This window comes from Rattus norvegicus, chromosome 3, assembly GCF_036323735.1.
Source record: "Rattus norvegicus strain BN/NHsdMcwi chromosome 3, GRCr8, whole genome shotgun sequence".
Lineage (NCBI taxonomy): Eukaryota > Metazoa > Chordata > Mammalia > Rodentia > Muridae > Rattus > Rattus norvegicus.
The window spans coordinates 48,776,566-48,793,612 of NC_086021.1; the positions used below are offsets into that span (position 1 = coordinate 48,776,566).

The following is a 17,047-nucleotide window of genomic DNA, read 5'->3' on the forward strand; positions in this document are numbered from 1 at the left end:
ATAGGTCTTACATGTCAAGTGGAGATAAGCTCCATCCCCAAATAAAGCCAAGTTATTGGTACAGACAATGGTGTTGAGTGGCACTGATCTTTGAGAAGTGGCTGGAAAATGCTGTGAGAAGAGCTATCTGTTAATGAATTCAACCTTTGATTAGCTCAGAGCCCTCATGGTCCAATCGCCTCTCAGTACTACCCCCAGCTGGGGAATGGTACTTTGAACAAATGAATCTTCAGGAGACAGTTTAAATCCAAGCCACAATCCCATAATCATAAATGCAAAAATGGTGCTCGAAAAAATATCTGCCTTATTCTAAATGAAAGGGAAGGGCTGGGATCTCAGAGCCCAATTCAGCATTAGTTCAGAGAAATGCCCTCTGAAACAAATAGATCTTTAAAAGTGAGTCTGAGGAATATTATCTCTTCTGCCCTTTTATAGAAGCTCACATATATCATAGCTCAAACAAATAAAAACAGTTGAAATCACTTTAATACAAGTCTTGAATTCTGTTTAACTTGGTTTAATTTGATGTCGCTGGGCCATTTTGAGCTTGGGCCCTGTTTCTTGCTGCATCTGTTAAACAACGAGAGAAACTGCTATTCTGGGAGTCGACTGGAGGTGACACAGGGGTTTTCTGAACTGAACTTGTCAGAAAGGTGATACTTAAATCTGACAAGAGGGCGGGCATTCAAGGCAGGAGAAACACTAAGCAATACTTTATAATACTTGCCTTGCTACTCTGTGCCTTATCAAATACCCCTGCAGAATGAATACCTTAAATATACTGGACAAACTGCATTCTTGATAACTGCTGGTAAACTTCTAAAACACTCAGGATTCCAGATGATCTAAGCTTAATTATTCCATGAGGGCCATATCAGCCTCTCTGCATTATTTCAGAGACAGTAGAGTTCAGTCCCTTAGAGTCTATAACTCACTCTTTACCCGTGTTTCATCAAAGACCATGTTATTTTTCTTACCCAGAGATCAGGATTCTATTCCATAAAGAAGGGACACACAGTCTTTATACATTTGCCATAGACACTTATAGAGCAAAAATCAATTCCTATGCAAGACGAAGATCTCAGTTTTGGCTATGGAAGTAGAATTAAATCGAATTAAAGAACAACGCAGGCTTGGATTTTAATGAAGCTCATCTTTGTTTCATTTGCAGATCAAATTTTTGGCTCTCATCTGCACACAGTGTGTGAACGAGAACATTCCACAGTTCCATGGTTTGTAAAGCAATGCATTGAAGCTGTTGAAAAAAGAGGTGGGTGACTGAATGCACAGAATTGCTGAGTCCTCTGAACAGCTAGGGCTGGAGTTCACGGAGTCACTCGATGTCTCTGGGAAGCCATGCAATTAAAACTTGACTGTTGCTAATCAGTTAAGAGGATCCAGTTTCTTATTAACTTCAGTTTGTTTTACAATGGGGACATTAGCAATTCCCACTAATGTTCCGTGTGTTTTTTTTCCCGCCCGTTTAATATTTTGTCTGTCTGACATACTGTTGAATCAATTGCAAACTTCTTGTTTCCAAGCCAGTGGTAAAACATTCGTAAAATATCAGCACTCACAGTGTTAGAACCCTCTCACATTCGTGCTGGTAGATGTGCCAGAACAATTTTTGGTAAGCCCCCAGCATCACCCAAGTGAAGTAAACAGCGTTTCCACTCGCAGAGAGCAATCCGCCATCTTCCACACGGTTCTGTTCAGTACAGATTACAGCAAACTGGGTTTCCTGGAACAATTAACAGATACACCTCCAGTGTTAAGATGACCTTTGACTCCTCTGTTTCAACATTCTGTTTTTCATCTGAAATTATTTCATCTCACTGAAGAGAACAAAACAAACCCCAATTGACTCATCATTCTAGGCTAGTTTATCTGTGGAGTGTTTTTCCTTCGAACTATGACTTCATTCATTCAAGGTCATTTTTCCTGGAAGATACACACTGTAAATGCAGAATCTTTATAAAAAAAATGTATTAAATAAAAAATGTGAAGCTTCATCACCATCTGTTACAAGTTTACAACATATTTCCAGGATCTAGGGGGATATATATCAAGTGAAAGATAGAGGTGTTTGCAGAGAAAAGGGATAGCTGAACCTATTCTTATTTTCAACACCTATTTTTAAAACAATACAACCAAAGTGGGGGAAAAGTCTTCAAGCATTTTGCTCAGAAAAGGCCATTTTAATTTTCTCAGTGTTACCTGGCTTTATTATAGAAGCATAATAAAAACGGCATGCAATTTCTAACTCCTAGAAATTCATACTTTAATTATACAGTAAGGACAGCCTTGGGATCCTATTATTCCCATATCAGTAGGGAATGAAAGAATAACAAGAGAGGAAGGGTTGGGTAGGGACACAGATAAAGATAGCGACTGTCAGGAAAGCACATCAACAGCAAGGAGAAGTGCTGAGGGGCCAGAGAGCAGGAAACAGTTTTGTAGAATAAGCACAGGAGAAGAGTCTATGAGGAATGAAGCTGATTGGAATTTAGAGAGAAATGTGTTTTTATTGCATGTTGCAATTTCATTTAATTTATAGGTACCTATCGTAGGAGTAAATATTATTTAATAAATACTTAAAGCCAAAATGGATCTGTGAGAATATTGTTATTATTTCCAATAGCTAAACTATCATGATTTCCAAGAAATCTTCATTCACTTTTAAATCCTGAGTACCAACGGTATGAACATTATTATATTAGATCAAAAATCCAAATAGGCCATTGGGGGAAGCCGTACATAGTAAGATGTATACACACAGGAAGAGGAGCTTGTATCTCCTGATTTGTGAGCCTACCTAAGGCAAAATGAAAATCCCTGCTAAATGTAGCCTTGCAGTGCACAGATACCATAATATCATAGAATAGAAAGTGTCTATAAATAGGAATTGTATCTGTGCCTGGCATTTTCATGGTGATTTTTAATAAAGTAAGACGATGTTTCTGCTGACAGGGGCAATCATGACAGCATTATATTTTATTGTACCAATGTTTACTCTCAAAATGAATTTGTAGATCCAGCACTAAACAGCTGCTAATCACACATATGATTATTAAAATAATTCCTGAGCATTCTAACGAAACTCAAAGACACTTTATAAAGCTGCAAAGCAACTGACAATTCAAAGCACTTTGGCAGTGGTAGCTCACAGGAACTCCCCGGATAGGTTCAATAAAAACTCAGAGGCACAAGATAAAGGTCTCACATCAGTGCAAGATTTATAAGTGTGTACTCTTGATTGCATTTTTCTATGATCATTTTGTTGGATTAATATTCTTACATTTATCCACCAATTCTGTTTACTCGAAGTGCTGTTTTTACTAAATTTTGGCATACTGCACCTCAGGAAAGAAATAATTTATGTGACTCTAAATCCAATATTTATGCAGGCTTCTGATGACATTTGATGCAGGCTTGGTACTAGAAAGTAGCCGAGGGAAGCGCCAAGTATCTCGACGTGGCTGGGACTCAGCATGTCTGGAGTACTCCTTCTAATGGCCAGATCTCCTCCAGCCAAAAATCTCAACTGCACAGTCATGGGAAATGCTTATGAGTTTGTTTAATAAAAGCTGTGTTCACTCTCCCAGTCTTGGGGAAATGGCCTCTGTACTCATGACGTGGACACACTGGCTGTTATTTAAAAAAAAATGGCTTTTAGGCCGAACTCTTCTATAGATATCTGTTAAATGCATTTGGTTCATGACTTCTCTTAGTTTTACTGTGTCTCTGTTTAGTTACTGTTTCCATGCTCTGTCCATTGATGAGAGTAGGGGGTTGAAGTCTCCCATTATTATTGTGTGAGGTGCAATGTGTGCTTTGAGCTTTAGTAAAGTTTCTTTTATGAATGTGGGTGCCCTTGCATTTGGGGCATAGATATTGTGTTCGTCTTGGTAGATTTTTTCCCCCTTTGATAAGTACGAAGTGTCCTTCCTTATCTTTTTTGATAACGTTTGGTTAAAAGTCAATTTTATTGGATATTAGAAGGGCTACTCCAGCTTGTTTGTTGGGACCATTTGCTTGGAAAATTGTTTTCCAGCCTTTCACTCTGAGATAGTGTCTGTCCTTGTCACTGAGGTGCAATTCCTGTATGCAGCAAAATTCCAGGTCCTGTTTCTGTATCCAGTCAGTTAGTCTATGTCTTTTTATTGGGAATTGAGTCCATTGATATCAAGAGATATTAAGGACAAGCGATTGTTGCTTCCTGTTATTTTTGTTGTTAGAGGTGGAATTATGTTTGTATGGCTCTCTTCTTTTGGGCTTGTTGATAGAAGATTACTTTCTTGCTTTTTCTAGGGTGTGGTTTCCCTCCTGGTATTGGAGTTTTCCATCTATTATCCTTTGTAGGGCTGGATTTCTATGAAGATATTGTGTAAATTTGGCTTTGTCATGGAATACCTTGGTTTCGCCATCTATATTAAGTGAGAATTTTGCTGGATATAATAGCCTGGGCTGGCATTTGTGTACTCTTAGGATCTGTATGACATCTGGCCAGGATCTCCTGGCTTCCATAGTCTCTGGTGAGAAGTCTGGTGTAATTCTGATAGGTCTGCCTTTGTATGTTACTTGATCTTTTTCCCTTACTGCTTTTAATATTCTTTCGTTTTTTGTGCATTTGTGGTTTTGATTATTATGTCATGGAGTGAGTTTCTTTTCTGGTCCAATCTATTTGGAGTTCTGTAGGCTTCTTGCATGTTCATGTGCACCTCTTTCTTTGGGTTAGGGAAGTTTTCTTCTATAATTATGTTGAAGATATTTACTGGGCCTTTAAGTTGGATGTTTCGGGTTAGGATTTTTTTTTTCATTTTGCACTTTCTTTGACTATTGTGTCAACATTTTCTATGGTATCTTCTGCCCCCGAGATTCTCTCTTCTATCTTTTATATTCTGTTGATGATGCTTATGTCTGTGACTACTGATCTCTTTTCCTAGCTTTTCTATTTCCAGGATTGTTTCCCTTTGTGATTCCTTTATTGTTTCGATTTCCATTTTTAGATCCTGGATGGTTTTGTTCAATTCCTTCACTTCTTTGGTTGTGTTTTCTTGTAATTCTTTAAGGGATTTTTGTGCTCCCTCTTTAAGGGCTTCTACCTGTTTCCCTGTGTGCTCCTGTATCTCTTTAAGGGAGGTATTTATGTTATCATGAGATGTGACTTTTAAATCCAAATCTTACTTTTCTGGTGTGGTGGGGTATCCAGGGCTTGCTATATTGGGAGAACTGGGTTCTGATGATGCCAAGTAGCCTTAGTTTCTGTTGCTTATCTTCTTGCCTCTGGTTATCCCTAGTGCTACCTGCCCTTGCTGTCTCTGACTGGAGCCTGTCCCTCCTGTGATGCTGGTTGTGTCAGAATTCCTCAGAGCCCAGCTGTCTCTATGATCCTATGATTCTGGGATCTTGGGATCCTGAGATCCTGTTGTGTCAGATCTCCTCGGGGTTAAGTTTTCTCAAGGTGTTGAAGGGGAAAAAAGAATTTGGCTCCTTCCCCCCATTTTCCATTTGTGATTCTTTTCTTTAAGGTATCTATAAAACTCAAATTGTATTTTTCAAATACTTCTTATATATTCGATGTAAACAGAAGCATGAGAGGGCAGACAGTCCCAGCATTGTTTTAGTCATCCCCCCAGTTTACTTGCTGCTTGAAATCTCAACAAACCATAATTAGGCACCTGATCTCCCCAAAAGTTCTACCCAGTGTCTAGCAAGAAGTGTATTCTTCGTTCAGCTTCAGTTAAGTGACATGAATTACATTTAAATTTTTTGCATTTGTACATAACTTAGAAAAATGGTTAAGTAAGCTTTGTAAAGCAACTGGCAAAGAACTTATTTGCTCCAGTCACTTGTCACAGTTTAAAGCTTGACCACCAAACCATGTTGTCCTCCCCAGCCACTTGGAATACAGCAAGTTCTACCATTTCTGACATTGTCTATGCAGCCCTAGATATACTTTTGTACAAAGGCTCACAGTCATTTTTGCAGATTGCAGCTCCTTCTCTCTGCCTTGCTTTCATAGTTGAAGACTCTCTGTGGGGTACCCTAACAGACCAATGAACTTCTCAACTTGAGTTTCTTCTTGCAAAGATACATTAGATATTGAGGAATAAAGAAGCAGTCACTGGATATGTATTGTTCTTTATGTTATGCACTTAAACTGTAGGAGAAATAGGCACCAAATCCCTGGACAAAGAACAAACAGTGCTAAGTGCTTTGAGAGGAAAGAACAGGTATAGCAAGACAGAAACCCATTACGAAAACAGAAGAACAAATAAAGATGTGTGCTTTATGATAGGTCAACCCCTGAATCACAAACACATGTTTGTGTGTTTTCATTTTCCTCACAGGACCAAAGTAAGTTTAATTTTGTTTCAGTCACAAAGCTATTATATTTACCCACTGTGTGACATAGAAGAAGGACAAGCCAGCCATTATGTGATATCTGGAAAGATGAGCTTAAATAGAAAACCCAAAATAGACCATGCCAGAGATGTATTTTATAGAGAGATAGAATTTACCAATTGATGAACATAATTCTACCCTAAATATGTTTTTGTATATCAAGTACAATTTCTGAGTGTAAGAGATTACAACTGAATTTTAAAAATTATATAATAGGGCTGGCATTCACTATTCATAACATGATGTGGTAGCTCATTGCTCCTTTAAGATTTCCAGTTCTGGTACTGTGCCCCATCAGCTTAGCACGTCAGCTTAAGAGGATACCAAAAGATCATAACACAGCAATCTGTATACACTTGACATTACTGAAATATACACTTGAAATAATTATTTGACGTTACGTGTTTTCACAACTTTTCTAAAAGTTGTTTTATTCAGTGTCTGTGTCTATGTCTGTGTATTCCTGGGTGTGCATGCCAGAGCCTAGCATGAGTGTGGAAATGAGAAGGCAGCTTGCTCCTCTGTAATGTGCTTCCCGGGTATCTAACTCAAGAGCTCAGGCTTGGCGGCACCCACTCTTACCCTGTGAACCATCTCAGCAGTCCTACCATGCCGTATGTGTGTGTGTGTGTGTGTGTGTGTGTGTGTGTGTGTGTGTGTCAGGGGTCGTGTGTATGTGATCCCACATCTCCCACATTTGATGCTTCGAGATCCAAACTAACTTTCTGAATGTTTCAGCAATTATTAATCAAGAAGGTTGTCCTTTCTGTATTTTTTCCCTCAAACACACACACACACACACACACACACACACACACACACACACACACACACACACAATGCTATGACAGGAATGAAACACAAGTTACATACTTGACTTCCTGCCCAGAAGATACCCTGGGATCCATAACATCGCTTGAAGATTTAAGAAAGACCTTTAGTCCACTTCTGAGAAGGTCTTTAGCCTCCAAAGCTTTATCTCTCAACTGGACTTCACGGCAGCTGTTAGATTTTTTTGCTGTCGTTTGTTTGACAGGATCCAGTTATAGGTTCCGATGTCTGTTTAAAGAAACAAGGAGGCTGTTGGCTCTAAAATCCCCCCATTGCTTGTGTGACCAGCCTTTTCCCAGGCTTTTCTACATAGTTTGCCAAGCAAAGGGACTGACCTTTTGTAGCAAACACTTTTTCATTTCAAAATGCTCACTTTGATTTTTGTCCCATTTTATACTCATTCCAAACTGTTTACAACCCACTAAAAATGACTGTGAATTATATGTTTGTATAATGGATTCCTTTTGTGGTCCGAGTGGAATGTTTACTTTGAACAATTAGTTATCTTAGGGTAGATTGTAACAAGTTGGGAAAAAAAAGGAATGGATAAAGTTATTATTGTACCTTAACTGTTTTTTTTTTTTAATTCCTTGTGGTTATGTGAAATTTGAGAGACTTGTCACTTTAACTTGAAGTTTTATATGACACTGTGAGAAACATGAGTGGGTATATTTCTATGATTTATAAAACTTCACAGTGTGGAATAGAAACAAATTGATGAGTATTTGCTATAAGCTTATTGCTGTGCATATTGGATGGGGTACGCATATGCAAGAAATTATTGAATAAGCACCAGGAATGATGATCTAAATATTCTGCTGAGCTATATGAAACTTGTCCTTGTTAATACTCTGTTACTTCACTCAGTGAACACTTCGGTCCACTGAGATCCTAGTGAGTGCTTTGGTATGAAAATAAAACTCCACGTTGCTATTTCCCATTGCTTGAAATCCAGGCCCCTAAAGTGTGGATTGTGTTGCCATAACTAGACAAGTCTTCTCCCAGCCCTGCTAACTTTAGTCTCCTCATTCTTTTCTACTTTGGACTAATCTATGATAGCTGGATCCAGGCACACACTAAAGGCTGATCCGTCTATGAAGAATGTGCAATTTGTATTGCTTGGTTTCTGACGAGAGTCTTGCAAACTTTTATGATTCCATCCTCTTCCCGAGAGACTTCTGCTTCCTAGTTTTATAAGCAGCGAGTGAAAAAAAAAAGTAATAAAAACAAAAACAAACTGATAAAAATTACATGCTTTAAACAAACCTAGAGAACAAGATAAGCAGTTTTTCTTTCTCTCCCCAGAATATTTGTGGACTTGACAAAAAAAAAGTCCCTAAGGGAGTAAGCTATGTTGGTGTTTGTTGTTTGTTTGTTTTGGTTTGGTTTTTTCTCACTTTCATGTCTAAAGCTGAGTGTCCGCATGTACTTCTATGCTCGGGAATCTCAAGGAAGCAAGCTCTTGAGAGAGTTGCTGCAAATTAAGTTAGCTTTTCTTTCTGAGTTAAAATTAAGACCAGTAATTTTTTTTTGCCTCTTGGTGTTTTGTTTTGTTTTTTTGTTTTAATGCAACCACAGAGACAGCCACCTTCATGACAGCACTGTTGTGCTAGGTCCAAGTTGGAGTTGGCTTTTTCAGGCAGTCATGCTGGGGCCTCTATGTCTGTAAGAAAGCCACAGTGAGGGCTAAGAGGGACGACAATACCAAACAGAGTAAACAGGAAAGAGCCAACAAGGGTATAAAAGAGAAACCAGGAAAGACAGCGGAAAGAAATCAGAGATGGCAAAGGTGGGGAGTTGAGGGTGGGGGTAGGTTTTGCAAAGAAGAAAGCAATTGTGGACCACGGGGTAGGTAGGTCTGAGAGTTCTGAAAGGGGGGGAGTGCAAGGCTTTTCCATATCTAGCAAGGTACCCAAAACTTGCTTTTCTGACAAAGAGAAATGTATCCTTGCTTTGAAATGACGGATAGTTCAATCTTGCAATATCCAGTGTATCTTGACTGTTCACCAAGTCTGCCTACAATGCTGTTATGAATTAATTGGCATTACTTATTAGGGGCACTTAGTTAAGTTTCTCTCCACTTTCCACCTAGCAGTGTACAACAGTCTTGTTATCAAAAAGAGCTTAAGCATAGCAGAAGTTAACATAGGCGTGGACGTGCCGTTCACTCAGCAGAGAAGCTGGCTAAGGAGCACGGCAGTGTGCCTGTGCTCACAGCCCATCAGCGGCACATATTCCCGCACTTTGTGTCCAGACTGCAAAAGAACAGTGTCTCTTCCCAGATAAAGCATGGGTCTAATTTCTAACATTTACCACAACTCTTAAGCCCCATTCTGGAATTTAGGATTTTAAAATACTTTCCACTGAAGTCACTTGGTTTGAAGCCAAAATTAAGACCCTGCACAATTAGCCTTTTATTACGGATGGAGGGTTTAAATAGAATCAGCATATCAAGATGCAGTACTCTAAAATGTCTTATAGTGGTGTCATTTTGTAAAGTAAATTCTTCGGCTGGGAGTTTCTATTATAAGGACCTATATTCAGAAGTTAATAGTTCGACCATTAAGAGTAGTCGAGCTGGGAGCTGGCAAGATGTTTTAGTCTGGAAACAAATGTTTACAAAATTTGAAAAAGAGATTATATTTGTTTGGAAGACTTTCAGGTTTTCAATAATCAGGAACAAAACATAATTATTATGAGGCAGTCAAAGATTTTCAGATATTTGCTGTCCTGGAAATCAAAAAACAACATGACCTTATAGTTTGTTTGTTTTTTTTTTAATTCCTGTTACATAATGAAAACTGAGCCATTAAAAATATAAAAACTCTCACAACACTGTCACTGTGCTTTGGGCAAAAAACTTGTTTCTGTTAGAAGAGGAATATGTAAATTCTACTTATGTTAACCCTTTCACGTAACATTTTATAAGTTGGTTTGGGAAGCATTGAATGAAACTAAAATTTATAATTATTTTAGTTTCCCCATGACCAATTTTCCCTTTAAAATTAATAGGAAAAGATGGTCTTTCCAATTCCCCTTTTCTATTTGCAAATAAATTATGTCCAACAGAAACATATAGCATACAGCATAGAGCAAGCCAAATACACACTCTGGGTAGCATTTGCACTAGCCTGAAGCGCTGAATATTAGATACTTTCCTTTAGTTCTGTACTTTGTCATACGTTTCCTGTTTCCTCCAAAGATTAATGTCTCAATGACTCCTTGATTCCTTTAAATTCTTTGGAAAGTTATTTTATAGTTTAGCAGCCTATGGAGTTAGTAAGCTTTTTCTTGGGTTAAAAATAATCTCTTCTTTTCTAGTTTAATCTTTTCACCTAATTTTATACTCTTCAGACCACTTCCTATTTTCAGTTCAGAACAAGAAAAACAATCAAGCAAGGAAAAAAATCAAGGGTAAGGCACTTTGAGAAGAAAAAACAAACTACAAAAACCAAAATAGCTCTTTAAATGATAAATGTTAGGGGAGCTCTTGAGGTGCCTGAACACTATAGATGTGTATGCAAAAAAAAATGCTTCTTTTAAAAGAAAAAAAATTGAATGCCTGCATGTTAGGGTAATAGCATAAACCAACAGAGAAAGCTTTGCACATACCTAGGTCAGCACACAGTGTGCTCTTTCATAACTACATTGACTCCTCACACAGTGCCTGACGATGAAAGGCCCCCAATAAACGGTATGGATGAGCCGAATTCAACATTCCTTTGATGCTCACATTGGAAAACAACATAGAGCCAAGAGTTGCTGGATGGAGGAAGCTACACGGCTCCATTATGAGGGGATAATGTGAGGTGGATCTCGTTTTTAAAATATCTAAGTAAGACAGCTTGCAGAACGTGTCGGTTGTTCAGTGGGGTATCTTCTTTCCATCAGAACTCAGGACCCAGCTACATTAGGCAGCTGGAATTGGCTTGCCTTAAAAGTTATGTCTTCTTCAATGTGGAGATATTCTTGTTAAGTGAACAGCCCAGCAACCCCTCTTCACTCGTGTTCATTAGAGAAATAATGTACCACTGTTACGTCATCACTGGCTTACTGTTTTTGATCAGATAACTGGATAACTATGATTTCAACTGGCATGCCTGATGACAGTCAGACACAGGCTCAGTTCCTAGAACCACACAGGAGGGCGAGCTCTGTTTCTTTTTCCTTGACTTCAAGTTGGAATACAATGTTAGTACTGTTCTTAACCTAGATAGTGCTTGCTTTCATACACCTCCTGGGAAATTTTTAGTTAATGAAACTAACTGTATGAGTTAAAAGAGATTGGCGACTTGAAATTAGCAACCTGTGATCAGGGGTAACGGAGGTGGCTCAGAAATTAAGAGCGTTTGCTGCCGAGGACCCAGATTTACTTCCTAGTACCCAAATCAGAGAGTTCACATCCACCTGTAGCTCCAGGGGATTTGACACTCCAATTGACTCCAAGGGTAGGTACATGCACACAGGTAGCATACATACATATATGTAGGCACATACATATACACATAAAATAAAAATAAATGTTTAAAAAAAGAAATACATGCTCAATACAGAAATAAAAAGAAAGGATGTCAAAATCCTAAATTCTGACAGAGATTTGGATTTTATTTTCTTCAAATTTATTTCATCCAGTATGAAGTCTAAATAAAAACTCTGCCAATACAAGGAAAAAGGAAAAGAAAGAAAAAGAAAAAAAGAAAAACAAAACAAAATAAAAACTAGAAAAATTTAAAAAACACCTCTGTTACCTGTCATTAAAATGGGATTTTTAATGTATAAACAAAATTGTTATTTTATTCTAAAAAACATTGAGTTCCTAATTCTGTTTTGAATTTTTGGCATTTTGGAGAGAATGAAGTCTTAAGTTACCTGGAAAGCCATAGACTACCTAGCCAACAGTGGTGTAATCAGTGGTGTGAGGTCTTTTGGTTTTGTGGGTAAGCATTTGGCCCTGTGTTTGAAATGGCATTGTCTAATATTAAAATGCCTTGGTTTAACAGAGTGTGTTACCATAAGAACAGTACACTTCCTCTGGATTCACCTTCAACTCTGGCCATTGCTGCTGTTGCCTCTTCCAGTACCATCTCAGTTAGAGGTCTCCCTTATTCTACTCATGATTGATGGGTAGCAGGGCTGCCATATGTGGATAACTCTTCACACTGCACTTTCCCCTCTGACAGGCAGCCCAGAAGCGATTCCTCTGGAATCTTCTTCTGGCATCACAAACTCCCATTTTCCAGCCTGGAGTTATCATTTTCAGCCATGTGTTCCTCTCTTTTACTCCTTAACTCTGTCAATGGCGTCACACTTTCTTTGCCCGGCTGCTCTAAAAAGAAGCCAACTGGACATTAACATTTGTTTTCCCTTGTCATACACATGATCTGTTTTCTTACTATCTCTTGACTGTGCTTCTGCTCTATGCTTTCTGGCTTTTAAATAGTACAAATATCCTGATGAGGCGATTGCCTATGTTCTCAGGCCAGTCTTCTCAAAGTTGTCAAAACAACCCCTCTTAACTAGGGATTGCAATATGCTATCCCTTCTTAGAATTCTTGAATGGTTCTTCTTCCTCATCAGGATAAACAAAACTCCACAGTGATTGTCCCTGTTGAAAGGAGAAGCACATGATCCCTGCCTGCTGCCAGTCTCCAAATTCAACTGCTTCCTGTGTTCTAGGAACACCAACAAAGCCCTTCCCTCCAAAGTCCTCTCTTTCTGCCATGTGCTATTTTCTCCCCCTGGAAAACCTACCCCAACCTGTCCACTTCTGATGCTCCCGTTGACTGTTGGATAAACAACACGAGGGTGACCTTCTCCAAAGAAAATGCTCTGACTTATTCTGCAACCTCTTCCCTGCCTCCTTTCCTTCGCCGTGCTAACAACACTTTTGCTTTTCCTATTATCTCTAATTGTCATAGCTGTTTTCACTGGGCGTTCTCCTCTAGAACATGAGTCTTGAGCACGGCTGTCTTGTTTACCACTTTTTAATGGTACTTAGCATTCTATATTCAGTAGGAGAGAGAGGTTCATTTCATTAATGGATGAATAACTGGATGAAGAGTTGAATATTATCCAGAATTCCTCCTTTCACATCTACCCTTAGAGAATTATACCCTGTGAACTAATGATTCACCGATTGTTACAAAACACAGTGACCGGACACTGTGTGCAGTCATACTAACCAGAGGTAGTAAAGCTACATCTAGAGGAAAACAAAGGATTTATGTTTTCTACAATGTCAATATTGTCACTATGTAGACAGTCCTGTATTAGCAATAGTCTGTAGTAGAAAGGGACAGAAACAAAACAGAGACTCTGATGTCTAATACAGGTCTTCGACAAAGCAAACTTCGGTCTCTTTTGCTATAAAAAAGCAATCCTTGCAGTGACGGGTGTTAAATTCTCACACAGACCTGAGGGATTCAACAACTAAAGCAAATTTGATGTTTAATGCTTGTGAACATCCCAGTGTCCTAAGAAGGGGACTACACTATTTTATATAGAAACCCCCAGGCATAGTGACTGCTTCCCTGTAAGTTTGTGCATAATTTTTCCTATTATCACCCACTAGGTCTCTCTCGCCATTGCCACTTTCCAGGCCTCCACCATCCACTGAATAGCCATGTTTCTGATTATCTTTTCCCAAATGTATTAGCCTGCATTATTTAAGACCGAATCTCATTTTATTATTTCCTGCTCGTATTTCTAAACTCCTTAAGTCCATTTGTATGATTCCTTTGTCCTCGCAGATGTCCACAGTTCCTCCCAATTTAGTATCATCAGCAAATTTAATTAATGTTCTGTTTACCTCTCCTTCTAATGAAACCAGTCCCTCTCTTCATTTCATCATACAAAGTAAAAATGTATCGGCAGTAAAACAGTCCAAAGCAATGTTTCCTCACTGTAGGAGGGCAAGCTAAGATACAGCAAAGAGCTGAGGAGTAGACAAGGCAGCAAAGACAAGGCATGCCAAGCTGCGCTGCTCTGTCCTTGCCCTGAAGCAAAGGCTTTCTCGGGATTGGGCACGTTTTCTGAGCTGGTGGTGGTGTACATGATCATACACACATATGAGTTCTCTACCTTATAAGTAGCTTTATCACCCTCAATGAGAATGCGTTGCTAAAAATATATTTATGAATACATGAAAAACATGTAGCTTAGTTTAAAAGCATGGTTAAAGATTAGTATAAAACTACCTACTCCACAGTGAAAGAAATGCAAATTATTTATATAATAAAATACAAATAGTGACATTTGATCATATTTAACATTGTAAGGTAAGTACAAAGCTAGATCTGTCCATGTGCATTTGGATCACACAGGCCCTTAATTCCATTTAGTTGGTTTTCTAGCATTTACTGGAACATATTTTTCTAGCCCCTTAATTCATTGAATCCAGGTTAACTATTATATTTATAGTGAAACCATTTATAAATGATCAATTTATAAGATAAAGTAGGAAGTTTTCTTTACTTGTGTTCAACATGCAGAAGAATGTATGGCTTGTGTATTTAGTAATCTGGTAACTTGACATGGAACAGAGAAAGAAGCCTTACTTGTTTATGGCAATGGTGTTTACATTGAAAGAATCACATCATTCGATTTTAAAGATATGGTCATATAAACATGGAATGTTTATGTCAAGAAAGAAGAGTGGCATTTATTAATCTTCCAACATATATCAGATACAACGATGGTACTTTCCAAGATATGTGTGAACCAAGCTTACACTGATTATTGCCAAGGCTTAATAGACTCTGTCTTCGCCTATACACTAAAGTTATGGTAAATATCTTTTAAGTTTCATGCAAAGAGTCAATCTTCAAAATGTGGATACATTCATGTAAACCATAGACTGCGCTGGAAAAAAATATTTTCAAGTTTGTACTCTAAATAGGACAAGCAGATGGTAGACCAATGTCTCTATTGTCTACACAGAAGACAATGGATGTTCACAGTGTTGAAATGAAAGCTGATACACGCTTCATATATAACACAAGGCCAGCCAAGATGTCATCACCAGAGGATAGTGTTAACAAAATAGTGACTGGGAATATTGTTAAGCAGTCACAGTCTCACATTGTTTTTCTAGTGAGAAAAATCCGATGCATAATGCATTCTTATGAGAGAATGTTTTCAGATGCCAAGACTTTACAGGCATAACTTCAATAGCTTTAATGGGAGTTCCCTGCCAGCACCTGTTATAGTAGAATGTTCTTACTTTTCACACATAATCCAAGACTGATTTGGAATAAAGTTTTAGAGGGAAAAAAAACTAACACAGTGAAACCTTCTTATAGTATTTCCTTACGTATAATATTTATCATTTAATCCCTGGTCTGATATATGCATGTTCATATTTTCCATTCAAATTCTTTTCCCACCAGTACAGCTTTTCTTCCAACACCTCTCCATAGGAGGCAGCAGAGAAAGCCGCTTGTTTTCCTAGCTAACCTAGTTGAGTTTGTGTATGAGAAAGGAAGGAGAAACAAAGTAAACCTACACTAAGCATCAACTGCTCTTCAGAGAGCAGAGCTCCTCTGGTCGGTCAACTGCGAGCTTCTGAGGAGCCAGCAAAATCAAATTGAGCACTGTGTTTACCAAACAATGAAGAGAAACTCTGAAATAGAAATGCAGAGTAGTATAAAAGACATTGACCATATTTTCTCATGTTTCTGCAGACCTAAATATGTTGAATTTGAAAATTTAACATTTATTTATATTTATATTTAATATTTAACTACATTTAAAGTCTGAGGACAAATCAACAATTTTTTTTTCCACAGAGAAGTCAATAAGAGAATTGTTTAAATTCCACAATTTTAAATCGCCTGTCACATACTCCATTACTAAAAACTGAAAGGAAAGGACTGTTTCTGCTTAACAAAAATTCAGACCACACAGAAGTATTAGCTTATAAATAGCGCCCTTATTTTCAAAGTCTTTGTCGAGAAATATATACCTGGCACTTAGAACAAAAACTGGCCTCGGTAGAACACAATCCTGCAGCATCATGGTCCTTCTTGACAAGATGAGGATTAGAGAAACACTTCACTGGTTGAATAGTAAAACTTCAGTTTTAAGAATGAGATTTTAGAATGAACAGTGCTAGGGGATGGAGTTTTAAAAGCCCTGAAACCATGAGCGGAAAACTAAGCGTGTGACACAAGAGCAGAAGAGGGGACCTAAACATAGAAGAATGCATTTGGCTCCTTTCTTCCTTCTCTTTCTGGGTGGATCCTTGACTCTGTTTATCCCCTATGCACTTAACTGACCTCTAATATTCTTCTGGCGAATCAACCTCAAGACAAACATGTATACAGAAGCTTCAGACACCATTATTATCTTTAGCAAAGCCGTTTTTAAAGATTTCAGTCATTTTTTTTAGAAAAGAAACATTCTTTCCCCTTTTACAATATTTTAGGCACAAGAAAGGGAAGTTTGTTGTTTGTTTTGATAAGTTAAAGAGGAAAGAGGGAGTCACACAGACACTTCTAAAGCATATGATGTTCCCAAGCCTAGGGCGCTCCTCCTTCCAAGGAGTTCTGCTTGTAGAATGCTTTGCTCTAAGTTGGTTGAAGAAAGGTCAGTTCTTTCTTTTGATACTCTGGCCAGTGATTTAATAGAAATTCATTTGGTTTTCAGTCCAAGAGCCTTTACTAAGATTTGTTGTAAAAGTGAAAAGCAGGTTGGAATTTTCTTACTTCATGAGTCAGACCATGTTCAAGGTAGTATGCCTATATTTACATTGAGATATTGTGAAAGACTAAATGTCCATAGGAAGAAGAAATGGATCAGGTGCAGCCTG

The 17,047-nt window shown here is 38.2% G+C and overlaps 1 protein-coding gene across 5 annotated transcripts in view; it reads left to right on the forward strand.

Moving 5' to 3' along the window:
* Arhgap15 (Rho GTPase activating protein 15) overlaps window positions 1-17,047 on the forward strand; it is a 619,269-nt gene that overhangs the window by 393,621 nt on the left and 208,601 nt on the right. For all 5 annotated transcript variants that reach the window (XM_063283268.1, XM_017591542.3, XM_017591541.3 and 2 more), the window contains exon 10: window positions 1,172-1,270. In XM_063283268.1, coding sequence (XP_063139338.1) covers window positions 1,172-1,270 — 99 coding nt within the window. The remainder of the gene's footprint in view (window positions 1-1,171; window positions 1,271-17,047) is intronic.